The sequence below is a fragment of the Lissotriton helveticus genome, chromosome 4_1, assembly GCF_964261635.1.
Source record: "Lissotriton helveticus chromosome 4_1, aLisHel1.1, whole genome shotgun sequence".
Classification (NCBI taxonomy): Eukaryota; Metazoa; Chordata; class Amphibia; order Caudata; family Salamandridae; genus Lissotriton; species Lissotriton helveticus.
Window position 1 is genome coordinate 256,642,979 of NC_136063.1, and position 19,963 is coordinate 256,662,941.

The 19,963-nt window shown below is 39.4% G+C and overlaps 1 protein-coding gene across 1 annotated transcript in view; it reads left to right on the forward strand.

The window, feature by feature from the left end:
- Nucleotides 1-19,963, forward strand: part of KCNQ3 (potassium voltage-gated channel subfamily Q member 3) — an 855,832-nt gene that overhangs the window by 791,187 nt on the left and 44,682 nt on the right. Inside the window, exons 12-13 of the mRNA XM_078685552.1 lie at nt 11,331-11,462; nt 17,511-17,609. Of these exons, the coding sequence (XP_078541678.1) occupies nt 11,331-11,462; nt 17,511-17,609 (231 nt within the window). The remainder of the gene's footprint in view (nt 1-11,330; nt 11,463-17,510; nt 17,610-19,963) is intronic.

Consider the following 19,963-nt stretch of genomic DNA (forward strand, 5'->3'; position numbering starts at 1 on the left):
CACTCTGTTGACGATTTGGAATGGTTAGTACTGGAACAGCCATTCATACCCCCACATGTCAGTGACATTTCCCAATTTCTGTTCAGAAAAGAAGAGAAATGGATTTTTAAACTTAAGTGTGACACCGAGGGGTTGAATGATGACATACCGTGGTTACAGTTATAATAACCTCTTTCGAAAACATGCGGATACATCCGCCCCACCACGAGTGACAATATCCGAATTAGAAAGGTAGTCACTTGTTTATTCACACAAACTGTTTCAATTTGATCTAGTCTTTAGTTTCAAATTAACAAACCAACTGTGAATAAATTATTGACACTCCTGAAAAAGCAGTGGTTGACAATCGTGCCTCCATTTTCCATCTATCTGGACGAATCAATCATAGTAGTGACTGCACAAACATGTATCAGAGAGTGCATGTCTCTCCCTTGTCCGTCTTCGGACCGAAAGAACCCCGTTTCATAAACATGAGAATTTTACTTGTACAGTTGGTTTAAAAAAAAAACCCAGGTGGGAAGCCACTTATGCGTAACATTTATAAATCACTATGCGCAGACCTCGCCGAGACAGGATTTCACCCGACCACGTATTGACATTTGTTTTCCGTGTTTGCAATAGGGCATCCAATCAGAACGGCCCTCCCAAACAAGGCTCTTTCTACTCCCTCTCCTCTACACGGCGTTATGGTACATATGCTTTATGCTTCCGGTTTCCGTTGTGGCCGCTAACCAAACGGTGCACGTCGTTGACAATTGGGAGAGCGCCCATTTTGGTCCGCATATGCTTTCTGTTTAGACGTAATAGTCAATATGTTCCCTTTTCCATTTCCGTTTTCTGTTTTGCAGTATGAACCAATCACTGCTTCGCAGGAAAACACAGAGGGTTCCCTATGTGGTCCGCTTTTGGTCGTTATAAATCACAGCCACAGATAGTCTCGCCACCTTCCCCTCGGCTCAGATGCCAGACCGAGGTAACGACGGAAAGGTGAGTTAAGGCTCTGTCGGCTTGGTTTGTTTCTCCATCTAGAACCCCTTTTCGGTATTTACAAGCCGTGCTATCTTTGAAACTCCACACTTCCACACGGATGTCTGACGTCTACAGCGTGGTTAGACAGAATTTCTCAGAGTGTTTGGATGTAGAGAGAGCTTTAAAAGATGCACGCTTCCTTTGAAAAAGAATACTGGTAATAATGTCTAATGTGAAGAGCAATGTTACCAGTTGCTCTTCTGTTCTGCCATATGTCCCCCTCATTCTCTAGAGTCATTCTTCAAAGTAATATCAAAAACCGACTTTGACCTCTCTGGCAAAGTGTATACATGTTATATACATCTTTTCATGTCTTTACTCCAATCCAGAGCGTGGCCTCTTTGTCCTGAGCGAGCGCCAGGCGAGGTAAGGTCTTCTCCCCTTCATACATGGGTGAATGTTTTATACCAAATGTAGAGACACTTAGTATAACACATCAGATGCTTTTTCATTATGTTTGATATTTGCTCTGTTTTGTGTATATATTTTTTTGTTTCCTTTCCTTAGGAGAGTTTATGATATCATGATATGAGACTGCCTCAAAGTTAATAATACTGGTAGGTCGACATAATCATATTACTATTTATATATATTTTGTTTTCATTGTTGCAGTAGTGCACATCATAGGTCCTGATGGAAGCCTGTTGAGGCTGAAACATGTCGACCAATAAAATCTATGATAGATAGTAATTCCTTACACACTATCTTCACTCTGTTTTTAATCTTGCTGTTTTGTTGTACAAATTTAATAAAGTATACTTAGACATCAGAACAGGCATTTTTAGAGTTTTCACTATTTCTTTTCACACCTTTTGAGCACTGCAACTCGCCCCTTCAGCCTACCATTCTCACCTATTGGCTTATGCTTGTACTGGAGGATCCGATACTAGTAATCCTCAAAAACACTTTGATGAGGTGTCTAGCGGATACCAGTTTTCATTTCACAAAACCCAGATGATGAAGTTCCGCCAATGGGTGGGCTGATGGGTATTTCTTTCACTGTTTTCTCATCTATCTCTCCTTTGGAACTGTTTTTGGTATTTCTTTGGTAATTTGTTCGGTTTGCCCTGTCCAGACACTACAATTGAGTGTTGAGTACAGGATTCTTTAAAGACCCTTGGTATCTTTTGTGTGTTGGTATATTGTTCAGTTGGGGGACAAGATACAAGCAGGTCTATAAACACTATTTCCCCTAGGACCCCCCCCGCATATTTTGTTCTAAGTGTTGCTGGCTTAGCCTGGGCTCAACTGGCACCAGGCAGGCTGAGTGACTAGGAGGTCACTCCTGGTGGGTCTTCGCTATATCTTTCATCTTTCCATCTTGAAGACTTGACTTGCAACTATCCTTAATAATGAAACCATAATAATACACCCGGCTTAAGACTTCCATTTACAACAATAACACCCAAAAGCTGATGGGCAGGGTCTTATTGATCCACATACAGTGGTGGATGAAGGAGCAGGGAATTCTGAGCCCCTACCAGGCCGGCTTCAGATCAAATATGTCCACCGTGCACCAGATATTTAGACTACTCTTCTGGAAAACGGTGAAGATGGAGGGTGGCAGCCTCTATCTCATATTTGTTGATCTGAAGTCCGCCTTCGATCTTGTGCCTAGAAAGAAACTGTGGGAGGTGCTACATGAGCTTGGGTGTCCAACATACCTTCTTAATGTGCTGGTGAGGCTACACACAGACAATTCTGCACAGGTTAGATGCGGCAAATTTGGGGAACTTTTCTCGTGCTTCCCTGTCAGAAAGGGGGTTAGACAGGGCTGTGTTTTAGCCCCCACATTATTTTGTCTTTACATCAATGGGCTTATTTCTTTCTTAAACAATATAAAAGATACTGATGCACCAAAACTGGCAATGCGTTGATATTCGCCGACGATGCTTTGTTATTGTCTAAGTCACCCCTTGACATTCAACGCATTCTGGATGAGTTTTCACAGTTCTGCAATATGAGAGGTCTGGAGATAAATTTATCAAAGACCAAATTTATGGTCTTTAACCCTCCAAAGAGCACGTGTCCAACCCCTCTCTTAATGGCATCCTCCTTGACAAAGTAAGGACATTTGATTATCTGGGCATAACATTGTCCGAACAATTTGGGTGGGGCCCCCAGAGGACCTTAGGCTCACCCAGACATCAGGGGGATAATGAAAATGCTCAGAACATCTACTTTCAAGCCAGCAGCCCCTGTGGTGGAGATATACAAGGATCAAGCAAGAGGGGCCACATTATGTGGGGCGGAGCTTTGGGGGCATAGTTCTACCACAGACCTTATGAAGCTAGTAAATAATTTCATGAGACAGCTCATAGGGCTACCACGCAGCACCCCATTGGTTCCCTCCGCATGGACTTGGGTATGAGGCCAATTGATCAAGAGATCGCCCTCAGGCCTTGTCATTTTGGAGGAGGTTATGGGTAACTCCCGAGCTGAGTGCGTTTAAAGAAGAGCTGAAGGAGTTCCTCCCCAGACTCAATCCTAGGAAAACTGCATGGTTGGCCCATATTAGAAGCCTTGCGAATAGGCTTGGGAGACCGTAACTTTGGGTATCTCCTGAGCTATCCTGTCTCACGATATCTAGGGTGGATCACGTGAAACAGTTTAGGCAATCCAACCTGCCATCACTACAGGAGAGCACTAAAGAGGGCAGGTTGACTAGGGAGTTTCTACAAGTAAAGCAGATGTACATGATGGAACCCTTTCTGGATGCAATCTAGCCACCTATGGCAAGGAAACTGTATGCGCAATTTAGATGAGGAAATTTACCTTTGGCAGAGTACACTAGTTCATGGGCTCCGGAGAACTAGAGTATGTGCCCAAGTTGTAAATTAACGGCCGAAACTGATCCGCAGATACTGTTTTTCCACCCGGCATATGTGCTACCCCGCAAACGCTGGGTAACCCAATTATTTAAAAGTCTAGGGTTTACTCACTGTTCCGAGGCTTTCAGAGTTTTAAAATACGATACCGATCCTCCAATTGTATTTGCTGTATCTCGGTTTTTAAATGCCATGTGGCACATTAGGAGAAGACTTTTAAAGCATGTATAGGGGAGGATTATTTGGAGGCACCCCTTTTTCATTCTTAAAGCGCATTCCAATCATTTTCCGGCTCATTCTTAGAAAAATGTATTTTGTAGTAAGTGTTTTTAACCATGCATATACTATGAAAATGTAATTGCTGTATAAATTGTGTATATACACGTGGGAATTGTTTATTATGCACTTTTATGGCCTGAATGGCCAAAATAAAGTTTTTACAACAACTTTTATTCCGTGAAGTCCAACACTTCTGGATTTACTGTTAATTTCAATTCATCAGATACATCATCTTTTATCATCATTGAATAAATCTCATCTACATCGGTACCTTGTTTTGCAAGCATTATTTTGTAAACACTATCTTCATCAGCGGGTCTAAATCGCAACACCATCTGGTGTGCAATATATTGTACAATTCATCTTGCACAACAAGTCTCTTCCTATCAAGTTCACTGGACTAGAATCGCATACTAAAAATTTTTGCATTTCCCTAAAATTACCAATGCATACCTCCATGGGTTCTGTGATTGGAGTTCTAATCTGTTTGTTTGAAACAACTACTACTTGAATGGCTTCCCCCAAGAGGGGTAGGTTTGGGACGTCTGCTGTTCTCACAGTAGTGCGGGTAGCACCAGTATCCAACAAAAGGTAATATCTTTTCCTTCTACCTTATCATCAATATATGGACCTGATTGATCTACCGGAAAGGAAACGCCAAGTACACACACCCCTTCCTCCTCACTCAGGCACCGTCATTGATCATCCTCAAAAGAACAACTGTTCTGCAAAAGAAATTGTGAAGTTACAGATTTTATCTTATATAATATAAAGAAAAGTTTATGCTGTTCCTAAGGAATGTGAGTCAGACGGAAACCCCCGGGGCCAGTTTTGGTTCCCAGTCCGCCCTGATATTATCACTCAGGCCACTATAATATAGCTTCAAATTTTCAAAAAGAATCAGTTTGGAATTATGACGAATCAGTGTGAGCACAAATCCAAAATCTGACTTTTTCAACTGGCATCAGGTATAGGGGTTTTATAAAGTAATAGCAAGTTCACTCATTCAGTAGACAAAAGAATAACCTATATAATCAGATGCTCAAAGGATGTTTTAATATTGCTATAATGAATGCAGATCTATACTTCTCTAAATTAAATATGATTGCCAGACCTCCACCAAGGTATTCTTCATGTTTGCTTTTTATAATTGAATTTTAATCAAGAATAGCTAGAAGTATGTCTGTGCCAGAGACCTGTCTCAGCTCAGCTCAGCTCGTCATGCAGCACAGTGCTCGTGTGCTTATGACGAGCTGAGCTTGTCATGACCACACCTGTTTCTATTGTGGTCCAGCACAGCAGGAGAAGAACTCAAGCAGCCAAGAGGTTAATGTATGTTGTGAATCTTCCTTAGCATTAACAGAAGTATGTGTAGTGGGAAATGTTTCAGTCAGACAAAATCAATTTTATTGTTCGGTTAATGAAAACCATTACAGTATTGTTTTCAGCACATGTCAAAATCATACATTGTAGAAAACATACATATGCATTAATACTAAACTGGACATATTTAAGTGCTAAAATGAGATCAACCAATCTCTCATTAGGTCTGGAATCCAAAACAATTCATACAAATATTGCACCTTATTACTATAAAATGGGTCGAAGATTCCCATCGCACTGAAATTCTCCAAGAAGGGTTATAAATATTCTAAAGTGCATATGCAGAATCCTGAAATATTCTTAGATGAAGAGCAACAATATAAGGACTAGTGGCATTGATTCTCTATAAGCAAGTCTTTCTGTTCCCTCTATCACAAAATATCCTGATCTTAAGTGTGCCAAGGTACACAGAGATGTCCTTCATCTGAGCCTCCTTTTATGACATATGCCTGGTATTCTTGGCCTACATGTGCATTTTCAGGGATTGGAGCAAGAGGAATCATGTACTATCATTGGTAGCTTCTGTGACTCAATATGTACTTGTCCCAAATACTTTATGAGCCTACTTGATAACTGTGTATCATGTGCCTGTAGGCATACATGAAATTCAGTCTCCACCAATCTTTCACCAAGCTTATTAAAACATGGTCATAAGTATTTCCTTCTTATGTTCAAAGTACGTGGATATGCCTAATGTATGTGGCAAAGATTCCTCCCGGTATCCACATCTGCGACAGCACCCACAATCGGAGGGATTTTTCCATGACTGTAATAATTTATGTAGGACTAATAAAAACCTAATAAGGATGAATTTCATTTGTTCATAATATTTCAAATTTCTTAAAAGAGCTAACACAAAAGATATGTTAGAGACTCATATATTGATTTTAAAAGGGTGGCCCTTGATAGTTTTTTAAAAGACTCTGTATCCCAAGAGATTGTAAAATTCTAGTGATATTTTGTATTAAATTATCTATATCAATTCTATGGTATTTATGTTCCTTTTTCCACATTAGATTTTTCAAAATATTTTACAGTGTATTTCATAGTTGAAAGCAGCACTTAATAAATTGAGCATATTTTTAAATAGATATATTGATTACGCCAAATTCCAGTCTTGGCTAGACAGGGAACTTTTAGGTAGCTGGAATACAGTCTTATTACACCTGAATAGATCCTCCCAAATTCATCATTTAATCCTGATCAGCATGTTGAGGATTCACATAGTAGTGTCAGTGCCAACTTTGCATTCATTATTTCTAATATTTTCAGCCTCGTGGGGCTCATTAGACTACTTTTCATTTTCCACAATTGTTTTTGCAGATAACAGACATGAGTAAGTAGTGCCTTTAACTGACTTTCATATGTTCATTTTGAGTGTATGCTTACTCCAAGATATTTATAGCAGTCAGTGATAGATATCTTTTGGTCATTTATACTACGTGTATTTTTAGCCAGGTTTAGTTTCAATTCATTCCGTCCATTGAAGCCATATAGACCATTTAAGCTCTTCTGGAGGCCAGCTGTAGTCTGCAATAGTGTATTTTCCATATTGTAATAATGGGATTTATTGTGCCCTTATTAGGTAGAATGATTATTTTGTTTAATTATTGCTGGCAATAGATCCGTCGTATACAGAGTAAAGAGAGCAGGTGCCAGCACAGCCCTGACTCAGCCCTAAAGTGTATTTATTGGAATTTGTGTGGAAATTGTTGTATTATTGCAAGTTTTGACCCCAACCAAAGTATCAGTATGCAGCTTTCTTATTGAGGCAAATTTTTTTTCTGGAAAGTTCCAAGCCTTCAGCTTTTGCCACAGTGTGCCCCTGTTGACCTTTTGAAGGCAATATAGTAATCTGAAAAAGATACATACAAGCTAGATCTCTGTTTGGTTCCTTTTTTGTCAGAATATTGATCACAGTAATGTTGTCCAGTGTTTCGCAACATTCCTGAATCCTGTCTGCGGCTTCGGCAACAATTTCAGGCTATTTATCCAGTTCTCCAGTTCAACCAAAACGAATCTAGCGAAAATCTGTGCTTCTGTGTTGAGTAGTGCCACAGTTCTTTAATTGATATCTCCCTTCTTATGGATAGGATGCAATATAGATCCTTTCCAGTTAGCTGGTATAATTTCTGAGGCCAATATATTTTTATATATAGTTAAAAGTGACATGGTTCATGTGTCCATTTCATCCGTAAAGATTGCCAGACGGACTCCATTCGGACCTGATGTCCCTCCACTCATTTGGGTGAAGGGTTTAACTAGCTGTAGTTTTCTTTTTAGCAATGCAAATGTTGCTATTGCTAAGTAGATACCTGTTCAATAGGTCAGGCATCCCCACCATACTCAGACCTTCCTTTTTTTGATCTCTCACAGTTGTCATAGGACATACCCCTTCATAGCTCTTGGTTGGACTCCTGCGACACAATCTAGCTTATTCCCCAGATTGTACACAGGTTGAGGAGATGCTGTTTGTTTCATGGTCCAACTCGTTCCCTAAACTATCTGGAAAGCAGTCGTTTGTGTCAGTCTGCCAGGGGAAACTAATGTGTAGTCCAATATATTGGCTGAATTTCTGACTATATGAGTTGCCTCTCCAGGAATTTCTGGATGAAATCTACAGTTTACACTTATAATTCCTCAATCCGTAATGGAAGCCCAACACCTTTTGCGATTTCATCCTGCTGGTGTGCTTTTGATTACCAAGCTCAGATCTTCTAAAACTTCTTTAGTTCACTTAATGTCTCCTCCGGTAAGTAGCTGGGTTTCCTCACTTCATTCATGTCTCCTGTGATGATAATTTTGAATTTTAGTCGGATCCACTGTTGGTTCTTTGCAAGTTTATATAATACTCCTTTAGTTCATTTCTTTCTCATTGGGTCTGATGGAGCATATACATTGTAGAAAAAAGTTCCAGAGCAGCCAGCTTTCAGGAATCAAATTTTTGTGACGAGAATGTAGTCTGAAACAACTTCGAGCTCTTCCATAAATATTTCACCCCTACATTGATAGATGTAGCTAGAACACCCGAGAGCCTGCCGTGTTCAGAGAACTTTACTGCTGGTTTAATTTTCGCACTAAGGTTGTTGATAATTATTGCACTCTTGGACCAAGTTTCTTGCAGGCAGACGAGTGTAAAATTTGGTATATAGGCTCTTAAAATAGTTTTTGTTTTCAGCTTTGTTACTCCTACAATATTACAGGATAAGATTCTTAATTGATTGCAACAGGTCCCTCTTCCTCAGCATCCACGGTTAGTTAGTGTTTAATACTTCATGAAATGCTCCCTGCAACCAACTCCAGTCTTAGAGAACTAACTCTTGAAAATCCTCAAGATAGACAGCTCTACAGTGGAAACTGTATCTGGTCGGGGTTGTCTAGTTGTAGAATGAGACGTGCATAGCCAGTCCAAGTTACATGTAGAAAGTAACAGAAACTGATTTAGATCTTGGCGGACGGGTTACTCCGCCAAGTCACCATTGCGATGGAGTAACCTGTCCATCAAGATCTAAATCAGTCCCTAAGTCTGGACTTTAAAGTCCCCTTGTATGCATTGCAACTGAACCTGAAATTTGCAGATGTAATGGTAGAATAAAAAAGCAAATGGGTACAAGTGAAATTCCACAGAGAAAAAACCCATCAAATATAACTATATTTCCAGAAGTAGGGATGGTACACCATAAGTAATTGTCACAAACAATTGAGTACAATTTATAATAATATAAAATCAGTCAGACGAAATGAAATGCTTCATAAAGAAAACAACACAAAGTGGAACACCTTACTGCAAGTTCGTGTAATAGTGGAGCCAATAAATCAAAAGGTAAAAGGGAAAATCCAGATGGAAGTAGCTAACAAAATGGATGTGAGAAAAGCAATTTGTGGCATGTGACGAGCGCAGTGCAATAAATGACACTAATAGTGTTTCCCTATTTTCTCTTACGGGGAGGATAGAAACCTTATAACAATCTACACCAAGGTGGACCTAATAATTCCAGAGAGAGTGAAAGTAGAATCAAATGAAAGAGAAAATACAGGAGAACAAAACAAAAAGAGCAAAAAAACTTTAAAAAAAATATAACAGAACAAAGAAAAGGCTTAAGCAAATATGGAACACCATGGTTAGTTCAAGTCATAGATTATGTCTAGAGTTGGCAAATGGGGAAAGGTGGAATGCATCCAAGGTTGCATCAGTTAAAAAAGTAAAGCAATAACTCAGTGGTACAGGAGCATGGGCAAACTGCTGATACACCTTACACAACCAATACCTATACTATAGTAAGAACATGTATGGAACAAATAATGTTTGAGAACCAATTTATGGGAACATCATCTGATACACCCACTGATGATGAGACAAACACAATCCAGGGACGAAGATGGGAATGTTGATCAGCAACATAGTGGAAAGACTACTTATGGATTTTATGTCTATTGCTTGGCTCAACATGGACTCTGTTTTTCTCTTTATTATTGGAAGAAGTTGGTCTAGTGATGTTTTGGGGGTCATGTGCAGTGCACTGACAGTCTTCATGAGTGCAGAGCTTCTTCTGTTTATGCTCCAGTCTCCATTCAACTTCTCTGTACTTAATACATATTTACAGTTAATGACACCACTTGTCATGCTATCTTTTCACTGCATCCTTGCATGTGCCCTTAGTATGAAGCAGTTGTGTACTTTATTCCCTTCTATACAGTTTCGGATCGTGAATGGGTGAATCCTTATGGCCACTATGGCAGTTCACCTATCAGTGCCACCTACACTTATTCACCATGCCTAACTTGATGCACCTGGTTTTCCTGAGTAATACAGCATCACTGACTCATAGTTCCCTGTTCTCTGTTCTTACCTGCAAAATTGTATTTTCTTTGGGAGTTACCCTTCTTTGACCAACAGCGTGCTTTAAAAAAGGTATGTGCCCTTACAGAACAGAGAGGGATCCCATGGTATGCAAACTTTGCACAGGTGACACCCCTCTAATTCCACACTAAAAACAAAATATGTTATAAAAGAATAATGCAGGGCTGTCCCTAAAGGTTGTGATATTATTGAGATATGGATGTCACAGTAAACCTGCTAGTTACTGTACTGATTGCCTGTACTGGTATAACTCTGGGTACCTATCTGGTTGGAACTACTAGGCCACATCGTTTGTAAAATGGAGCAGAAGCAATTCAGTCCAGTTTTAGCCTTGTTGGACCTTATTAGTGAGCTGCTGTTTGAATCCTATTTCGCCGCAGTGAGCATGGAGACCATGTCTGGGCATATTCACATCAGACAATACCCTTGCATTTAGGACTTCTCGCTGAGAATACAAAATATTAAGGGCTGGGATGTTTGGATTAATCGCAGCCCCTATTCTGGGCTATATTTCAGTCCACCATTTATTTGCTCACTCTGCTTCTACAACTCAAAAACAGACTTTACTGGCCATTAGATGCCCAGGGCACTCCATTGTTTTCAATGGAGCACCCAACATTCCAATGTCCTAATAAGCCATGTGCCCTGTGAAAGAGAAACGAAGTGACCAATAATATTAACCGATCATGGAGCAATTGAAACAAGTAATCATTTTTACTGGATTAAGAGCCACATCACTGTTTCTGACTGTACTAGGAAAAGTACATTGTCTTCAGCATTTGCTCACCAGGACAAGAAAAACAATGGTATACAGCCATCTTTTTTAAATGTAACATGTATTGTTTTTAGGTGTCATGTCTATCAATCAATCTTGCACTGATACAGATTTATATGTAATATTAACAAAACGTTTCTGACCCAAGAAGTGTAATATATTGTTCTTTCTGCAGAATAATGCAATTTCTTCTACATAAGAAAAAATTCAAGGAAACGTTGAGACCTTACGATGTAAAGGATGTTATCGAGCAGTATTCAGCTGGACATCTGGATATGCTCTCTAGAATAAAATACCTTCAGTCCAGGTACAGTAAATATCTGGTAAAATGTGCCACGTGTACGATTAGAAATTAATGCTACAATAGAATATGTTTTGGACAATATTAATAAAACACAAAATTTTTCAAAACATGTTGGATTTATATATTGTACAATGTCTTGTTCATCAGAACTGAATTGCATCAGAGGGAAATTGATGAGTTTGTTCATCAGATCATAATGTTGCTCATTGCGTCTTATTTTATGAATAGTTCAATAAAAACATCAAACATAATGTTGGAAATTACCATCGTTTGCACAGTATTCCCCTGAATGTTTGCCTTCTGTAGGTGAACCTGTTTTTGTTGGCAAAAGGGCTATGCGCTCTTTACTCCTGCTAACCAGTTTTAAAGTGGTTGTGCTGTCCCCTTAAAATATGATAACGCTGGTTTATCCCTAATTAGCACATTTTATTTACTTGTACGTCCCTAGTATATGGTGCGACATGTTCCCAGGGCCTGTACATTGAATACTATTAGTGGGCTGCAGCACTCATTGTGCCACCCACTAAAGTAGCACTGTAGAACATGTCTCCTGGTCAGCCATTAATTACTGGGTGGGCAGTTTTCAACTTACATTTTGACCTGGCAAAATAAACCTTTTACCAGGCCTAAACCTTCATTTATAATACTGATAATTCACCTCTAACGTAGGCCCTAAATGCCCATACAGGATGGTGCATGGAATGTAAGAAGTAGCACATATATAAGGTTTTACTTGTCCTAGCAGTTAAATACCTCCAAAGTCATTTATTCATTGTAGCAAGACCGGATTTCCCATAGGGAAATACTTGTTTACATCATAGCAAATTATAATGTTTAATTTAGCTTTGGGAGCAGTTAAAAAAATTAATCAAAGACTTATTTTAATAGCAATTTAAAAGCCAACTTAATGGTAAAGTCAGATTCTATATTACTGTTAAAGAAATTACAGTTGTTATTTTCCTGCTTAGGACAGACGTGCCTTTCTGCCAGTGTCCAGTGTCTTACGAAGTTGATTTTTTAAGCAGGTATAGTTTCATGGCAACTACTCTGCATTGTCATGGACGCAAATGTGTGTCAAAAGTCATTGTATGAGAGTGAAGGCAAATTAGGAAAAAATCTTTGTGTATTTAAAATGGTAATGTTTCTTTCAAGGCCCAACCTGACCACATGGCACCCACTCCGCGAAGTCAACTACAGTGCTATCTCAAATTAACTAGAAAGTTATGGCTAAAAGAAATTAGCATATGCAAATGTAAAATGTAACCCTAAAATACATGTTGTGAAATAAAGCTAAAATCTAATAAAAAGGCAATAATGCGATTTAGAAGCCAAAAGTACAAAGAAAGCCATCTAAAATAAAAGCAAAAACTAAACAACTATTTAAAAACAAATTTACGATGTAAAAAAGCAGGCTGAATTAAACGTTCCCTCCAAATGGAATAACAGAATGCTTATGTGTCCCGAATGGTAGATTAAACATTTCTGTTCCCAGGATCCGCAGAGGATGATCCCAGAGACACATCTCGGAACAAGTTTATAGAGCAACATGTTCCCCTCCAACCCTCACATCAGCTGCTGAGAATGCTGCTAGGAGCAACAGAATACACAGTGGACAGCTTTACCAATAAGTCTTTAACCGCTTCAGCGTGGCGCGAATTTTCGCGCTGTGCTGAAGATTTGAAAAACGGGTGTGGTCATGACGGAACGGTTCCATCATCAGCACAGCCCAACCGACGCTGATGACGGAACGGTTCCGTCATAAGCATCGAAGGGGTTAAGGGGTCCATCAGTACATTTATGTCTGGAGGGTCAACCAGTTGCAATCCCAGGCATAAATCTAAGGCGCACTCGAAAGTGCACAAAAGACACTAGAACACGGGCTGCATGCAGTGAAGCCACACAGGCAAAAATTCTAAAAACAAATGCTCTTTCAGTTCTCGATGCAAGGGTGTGCCAAAGAAATGCACCATGTGTTCACGGCACAAGAGCACATGTAGTAGTGCTAGCTCCATTTGATCTTGAAATGGGACATCTATTGCTGAGCAGAAAAGTTAAAATCACAGTCCCAACAATCAGGAACAGGACCAGGTGAAGACTTTGAAAGATGCTTCTGAGAATGGAGTGTATAAACGATGGAATGATTCCAAAAACTGTCTGGAATGTGCTAACCAAAGCAGAGCCTATGTATATAAAATGTGCTATTCCCTTTGTACTAGACATGTTAAAAATACGATGCACCAGCTCGCCAAAATTGTCATGGAAAGTTAGTGTGAAGGTGCTCCTGTATCTCTGAAGAGGACCTTGCAACCTGAAAATGAAATGTCTCCTTAGCAGAAGTTAAGACTACATCTCTTTGAAACAGTAAGGCTTTGAGTTTGCTCAGGGCATCACAACGCACATTGGTAATATGAATCGAAGGTCAAAGTGTATCCTCCCTAACTGTATGAGCAGGTGGAAACAGTAGTGATTCTTTCTAGGCCCAAATGGGACACATGATACCTAACTGTTGAATGGCTCCTCTGTGGTGAGACGGGGATTGCTCCCAGACAGTGGAAAAAAGGTTTGACTGTGTAGAGGGGTTTTTCTTCCTTGAGAAAGGTGGCCTGGGGGGCTGTACGTAGCCCCTTCCTGAGATTCAGGGGGTGCCTACCCGGTCACAGGTAGATATAGATCACACATAGGCCTGCTAACCTTTGTCTTCCTAATCAGCTTGGTTCCAAACCCAGAGGGAAAGGGGAGCTGCCTCAGCACTGGTCTGGAGTGATCACAAATTAATATTGCCCTTGATTATAGCCACACCACTGGGTGAGCTCTGACCAGAGGAAGACAGGTTCTGTAATGTTGTCTTTAGGTGGAGAAGGGCACTGTGGGAGTAAAACTCACGGAAAGTACTACAACAGTGAGCAGGGTCACCCCTGAGAACTTTCACCTCCTTGGTTAGGGTGGCCAGGAGTTTCTCCCACCCACAGTTTGGCATTGGGCATAAAAGTGGCATCCCCAGTACCCCTCTCAGAACTCTCCAGGACCTCTGAAGAATCTAAACAAGGACTGCCCTGTTGTCTGAAGAACTCAAAGGAGGAACTACCTGCCTTGAACCCAAGACCCCAAAGTGACTCCAGGGGGCAGTTGGCTGACCTCTTTTTAGAGCTATCGCAACACATCAAATGTCCAGAGGCAATTCCCTGCAACTGCCCCACTGACCATCCCCAACTTGTTCTGACCTGGACTCAGCTGCTGGCCTCTGCCAGAGTAAGTGCTAACTCCCAAGAGGTGCCCCCCTCCCCCAGGTCCTGGACTCTTGACTGGTGTTAGAGTGTACTCCTTGAACCTTAAAACTGCAAGAACTGGACTCTAACTGAAAAATGCAGAAGTTCAAGGCTCTTCACAATGAATAGAACTGTCCCCGAATTTCTGCAGGCATGAGTGGGCTTCATCGACGGTAACGTGGGACCTGCATTTCAATGCAAATGCAACCTTCCCGCATACTGACCCAGGACTGCACCGCTCAAAGCTCTTCTCAACAACAATAACCGCCCTAAGTTTTCTGCCAATGCAAAGTGCCAATCGTCGACTAGCTGGTCACTCTGATGATAAATGCACCACCATCGCGAGGTTCCAACCAGGACCTGGGTCTACAGCGACCACCTTTGAGGACCGTCCCTCTCTGGATCCAGCTTGCAGCCCAACCGCTGATGAACTTGTTGAGGAGTGCTTTTTACATAACAACTGGACTGAGAAGGTAAACTTTCCATCAGGATGAACCTGGTCCCAATATCCAACGTGTGTTCCATTGTGGTCAACCCTAACTTTTTGCTTTTACCTGGTCCATTTCAAACAGATAACCGTGATTGATGCTTTGTGCTTTATGGCGCTATTTCTACTGAAAACGTCATTTATGTCTCTGGTTCTACCTATTGGATTGGTTTAATTTTATTTATTGAAATTACTCTGGTTTTCTAACTTGGCTTGGGATTTTTCATTTGTTGTGTTTTTACTTTATTACTGTTTGAGTGCATAATTACTTTACCCATTGCCACTAAGTGAAGCCTGACTGATTTTGCACCAAGCTACTAGAGTGTTAAGCACATGTGTATTTAGTGACTGTTGCAGTTCATCCTGACAATGATTGTATTTATTATTTGAGTGGGGTTGTTAACCCTTTCAAACTAATAGCCCAATCTCTTACAGATCCCTTGACTGCCACCATCTGACAGAGTTTGTCCTACATATCAGTATCCTGCATATTCTATTAGTCTAGTAACCCGCAGGTTATTCATCCTTAACTGACCCATTGTTATTTACTGACTTGAAGTCATGGAATCACAGCCTTTCAGGAAGTTGGCTGACCTGCTTCAGCATTTCCTTTCCAGTGGGTTGGACTTCATTCATAATGGTATCATTTTTCTTCGCCCTGTCAGCCTGTTTTTCTGGTCATCACTGAGTAGGTTCACAGTGATTTTGTCCAACTTGTATTTTGTGTGATCACCTATAAACGTTCTTGGTTCCTGTGTGGGGTTTAAAATCATGCCTATTGGTAGGCTTATTTCTTAGGTTTGCATGACTATTGTTGCTTTGTTCCGGTGGCTTTCGAGCCATCCATGTCTTGTGCCTCTAAATCTCAAGGTGTTTCCTAACACTCCCAGACACCCTCAGCCACTGGCACCTTTGGATGCCCTGGACCATGACAGATTCAGTTAATTTAGTCACTGTGTTTCATAGTGTGCAGTCAGTGCTGTGCAGTTCTTTGGTGCCGGGCCTAGCAGACCAAATTTTCAGTGGATGACTTTGACATAGTATGTGCCTCTCTGACCAGCATACCTGTAAAACCATATTAAGAGACCTCCCAAAAGTCAGTCTCTCTATGCTCCATATTTCTCAATAAATATGTTCTGATGGGAAATTAGTAATGCTGTAGCTTCTGGTCAGCTTCCAAATTGTCTGTAATTTGGTGGCTTGAGATGGTTGTCACCAATTGAGCAGCAGACAAAGGTACAGACAGCAGACTCAAATGCAGCTGGACAGATGCGAGTAGGGGGTATATCTCTTCTGTATCGCAGGCCTTCCCAGTACAGTTTATTTCCTCATGGTATGAAACACAGACCAGGGCTTGGAGCATACAGAAATGAGCACCCATCCAAGCTTACTAGTATTGATGTATTTAATATCTGAGGAGACATTTTTCACCACAGGATATTAAGGGATGAATGATGAACATGCTTTAGTCATTCGAGCAAAATATTGGTGAGAAATCATAAAATGCTTTAAAAACATGCTGTTATGTTATGCTGATTTGTAGATCGCACTATCAACCGGGAGGGCTTCCTGGTGCTGAGCAGGTCTTCTGTTTCCTGCAGAATTCTAGAAGGCAGGAGGAGGCTCTTAAGTGTAGCTGCATATCGTTCCAAGCTTTAGGTGTGATAAGACAAGGCTTTTTGACCGGATATGGTTTTCTGTATGCGTGGGGTTTGTGCAAGTAGGGGTACAGACGAGTGGAGGTGTCTGGAAGGTTTGTGAAAGTAAATGCGATTGTTGAGGTATGATGGGCCAGTGATATGTAGTGTCTTAAAAGAGTGGGTTATGCGTTTGAATCGTATTTGATTGTGGAGGCAGTGGAATGGGGCGGCGGAGAAGCAAGCCCCATTCGCGACTTGGGAGGTTGAGAATGATTCTGGCCACAGAGTTCTGAATTCCATAAAATCAAATGTAAATAGTTTTGCTTTAGAAGGCAGAATACAGTCAAATCCCACATGCAATCTTTGTTTCCCCCCACATGGGGGTGGCAATTCAAGTAAGACATTTTCAAAGGTATTGATTAAACCTTGGTCAACGTTATCAGTGATTGCGTTGGAATGGAGTTTGGTGCCTTTGTTTCATGTTCTGTCATGGTGTTGTGTACTGATTGTTGGATGTGTCCTTAGGTGGCCAGTCTTTTCTAACAATACATGGATTACTATTACATTTGTGTTTGTATGAATTGTATAGCATGTGTAAACAATGCCTTTCAGTGATGGAAATTAGTCTAGCTTGTGGTTTTGTGTTCCTATTTTTCAGGATAGACATGGTGTTTGCTCCCGGGCCCCCGTCCACTCCAAAACATCGGAAATCTCAGCGAGGAGGAGCCTTTACATTCCCAGGAAATCCATCTCCCAGGTACTTTTTGCTATACATTAGTAGGATTGAACTGATCAAATGGGGCAAGGCCACTGTGCTATAGGCATTTAGTGGAAAACTCTGGCTCAATGCCTACACTGCCACTTTTGAAATATGAGTACAATGTTCTGCATTCACCCCTTAGTAGGAGATAGTACACAATAAATCAGTCTGAAAGTAATTCATGATTAACTAGGACCAGCAGATCTTTAAAAGAATTGGGGAAAGTCTTTCACTTACAGGGTATAGTTTTAAGTGGCAAAGATCCATTTTTCTATGTATGCCTAGAATAAAAGAGACAGTACTTCATATACTTCTATTAACATATGATCTGAGCAGTTGTAAGATCAGAGAACATATTGCTGGATAGTGTTTAACCAGATTAAATGTGACTGAAAGCAGTAGTAATTAAGTAAACAAATAAAGCAACTCAATGCATTGGATCACTGAAATATTATCGACTACCAAAATATCAACTACCCAAAATATCGAGGAAAAAATATCTACAACCAAAATATCGAGTTTGTATGTACAAACAGGTAAGTACAAAAATATCGAGTACAAAATATCGTTTACAAAAATATCGTTGTAAAAAATATCGACTTTACTAAAAACAATGTTTAATTACATTAATATAAAAAATTAATTACTAAAATATAATTAACAAAACTTAAAATAACTTTTAATAATTAAATAATTAATGAAAGTAAAAAAATAATATTTTTTTAATCATATTTCTTAAAACATATATATATATATAGTAACAAAATTTATTTAAATAATAGGCAATATTGTATATGTACCCCAAAAACCCAAAAATTACCCTGAACCCTAAAAATACCCCTTTACCCAAAAACTAAAAACTGACCCTGAACCCTGACCCAAAAACTAAAAACTGACCCTGAACCCTAAAAATACCCCTTTACCCAAAAACTAAAAACTGACCCTGAACCCTAAAAATACCCCTTTACCCAAAAACTAAAAACTGACCCTGAACCCTAAAAATACCCCTTTACCCAAAAACTAAAAACTGACCCTGAACCCTAAAAATACCCTTTTACCCAAAAACTAAAAACTGACCCTGAACCCTAAAAATACCCCTTTACCCAAAAACTGAAAACTGACCCTGAACCCTAAAAATACCCCTTTACCCAAAAACTAAAAACTGACCCTGAACCCTAAAAATACCCCTTTACCCAAAAACTGAAAACTGACCCTGAACCCTAAAAATACCCCTTTACCCTAAAACTAAAAACTGACCCTGAACCCTAAAAATACCCCTTTACCCAAAAACTAAAAACTGACCCTGAACCCTAAAAATACCCCTTTACCCAAAAACTGAAAACTGACCCTGAACCCTAAAAATACCCCTTTACCCAAAAACTAAAAACTGACCCTGAACCCTAAAAATACCCCTTTACCCAAAAACTAAAAACTGACCCTGAACCCTAAAAATACCCCTTTACCCAAAAACCCAAAACTGACCCTGAACCCTAAAAATACCCCTTTACCCAAAAACTAAAAACTGACCCTGAACCCTAAAAATACCCCTTTAATTTAACATAATTAGCAAGTAATCAATTAAATTAAATTAATTACCAATTACATTTTAATTAATTAACACATATTTTTTAATTAACAATTAATTAAATATTACTACCAATTATTAAATTTACATATTTAATTAATTATAATTAAATTACTTCCCACCCTATTCCCCTATAAACCCACAACCCGCTACAGAAAATACATTATTTTAATTTACATAATTAGCAATTAATCAATTAAATTAAATTAATTACCAATTAAATTTTAAATAATTAACATATATTATTTAATTACCAATTAATTAATTATTACTACCAATTAATACATTTACATATTTAATTAATTATAATTAAATTACTTCCCACCCTATTCCCCTATAAACCCACAACCCGCTACAGAATAAAATTACACAATAATTAAAAAAAATCATTAATTAAAAATAATTATAAAATAAAATGACACTTTTCACACATATTATAACATAAAAACACTATAAATAATTAAATATTATTTAAAAAACTATATTTTTTACTATCTAGATTATATACTTGGATATTTTCACTGTCTATATTATTTACAGTCGATATTACTTCACTTACCTTAAAAACGATATTTTGGCTGTCGATATTCTGTCTAGTCGATATTTTCTCCAAACGATATTTAAAACTCGATATTCTGTCCAAACGATATTTTGGAGTCGATATTATGTCTGTGCACCCAATGCATTGTATGTATGGCAGATATAGTGTGCCCTGTTGTACGTCTTTGGGGTAGTAAATGCACCAAGAGTTCTATGAGCAACAGAG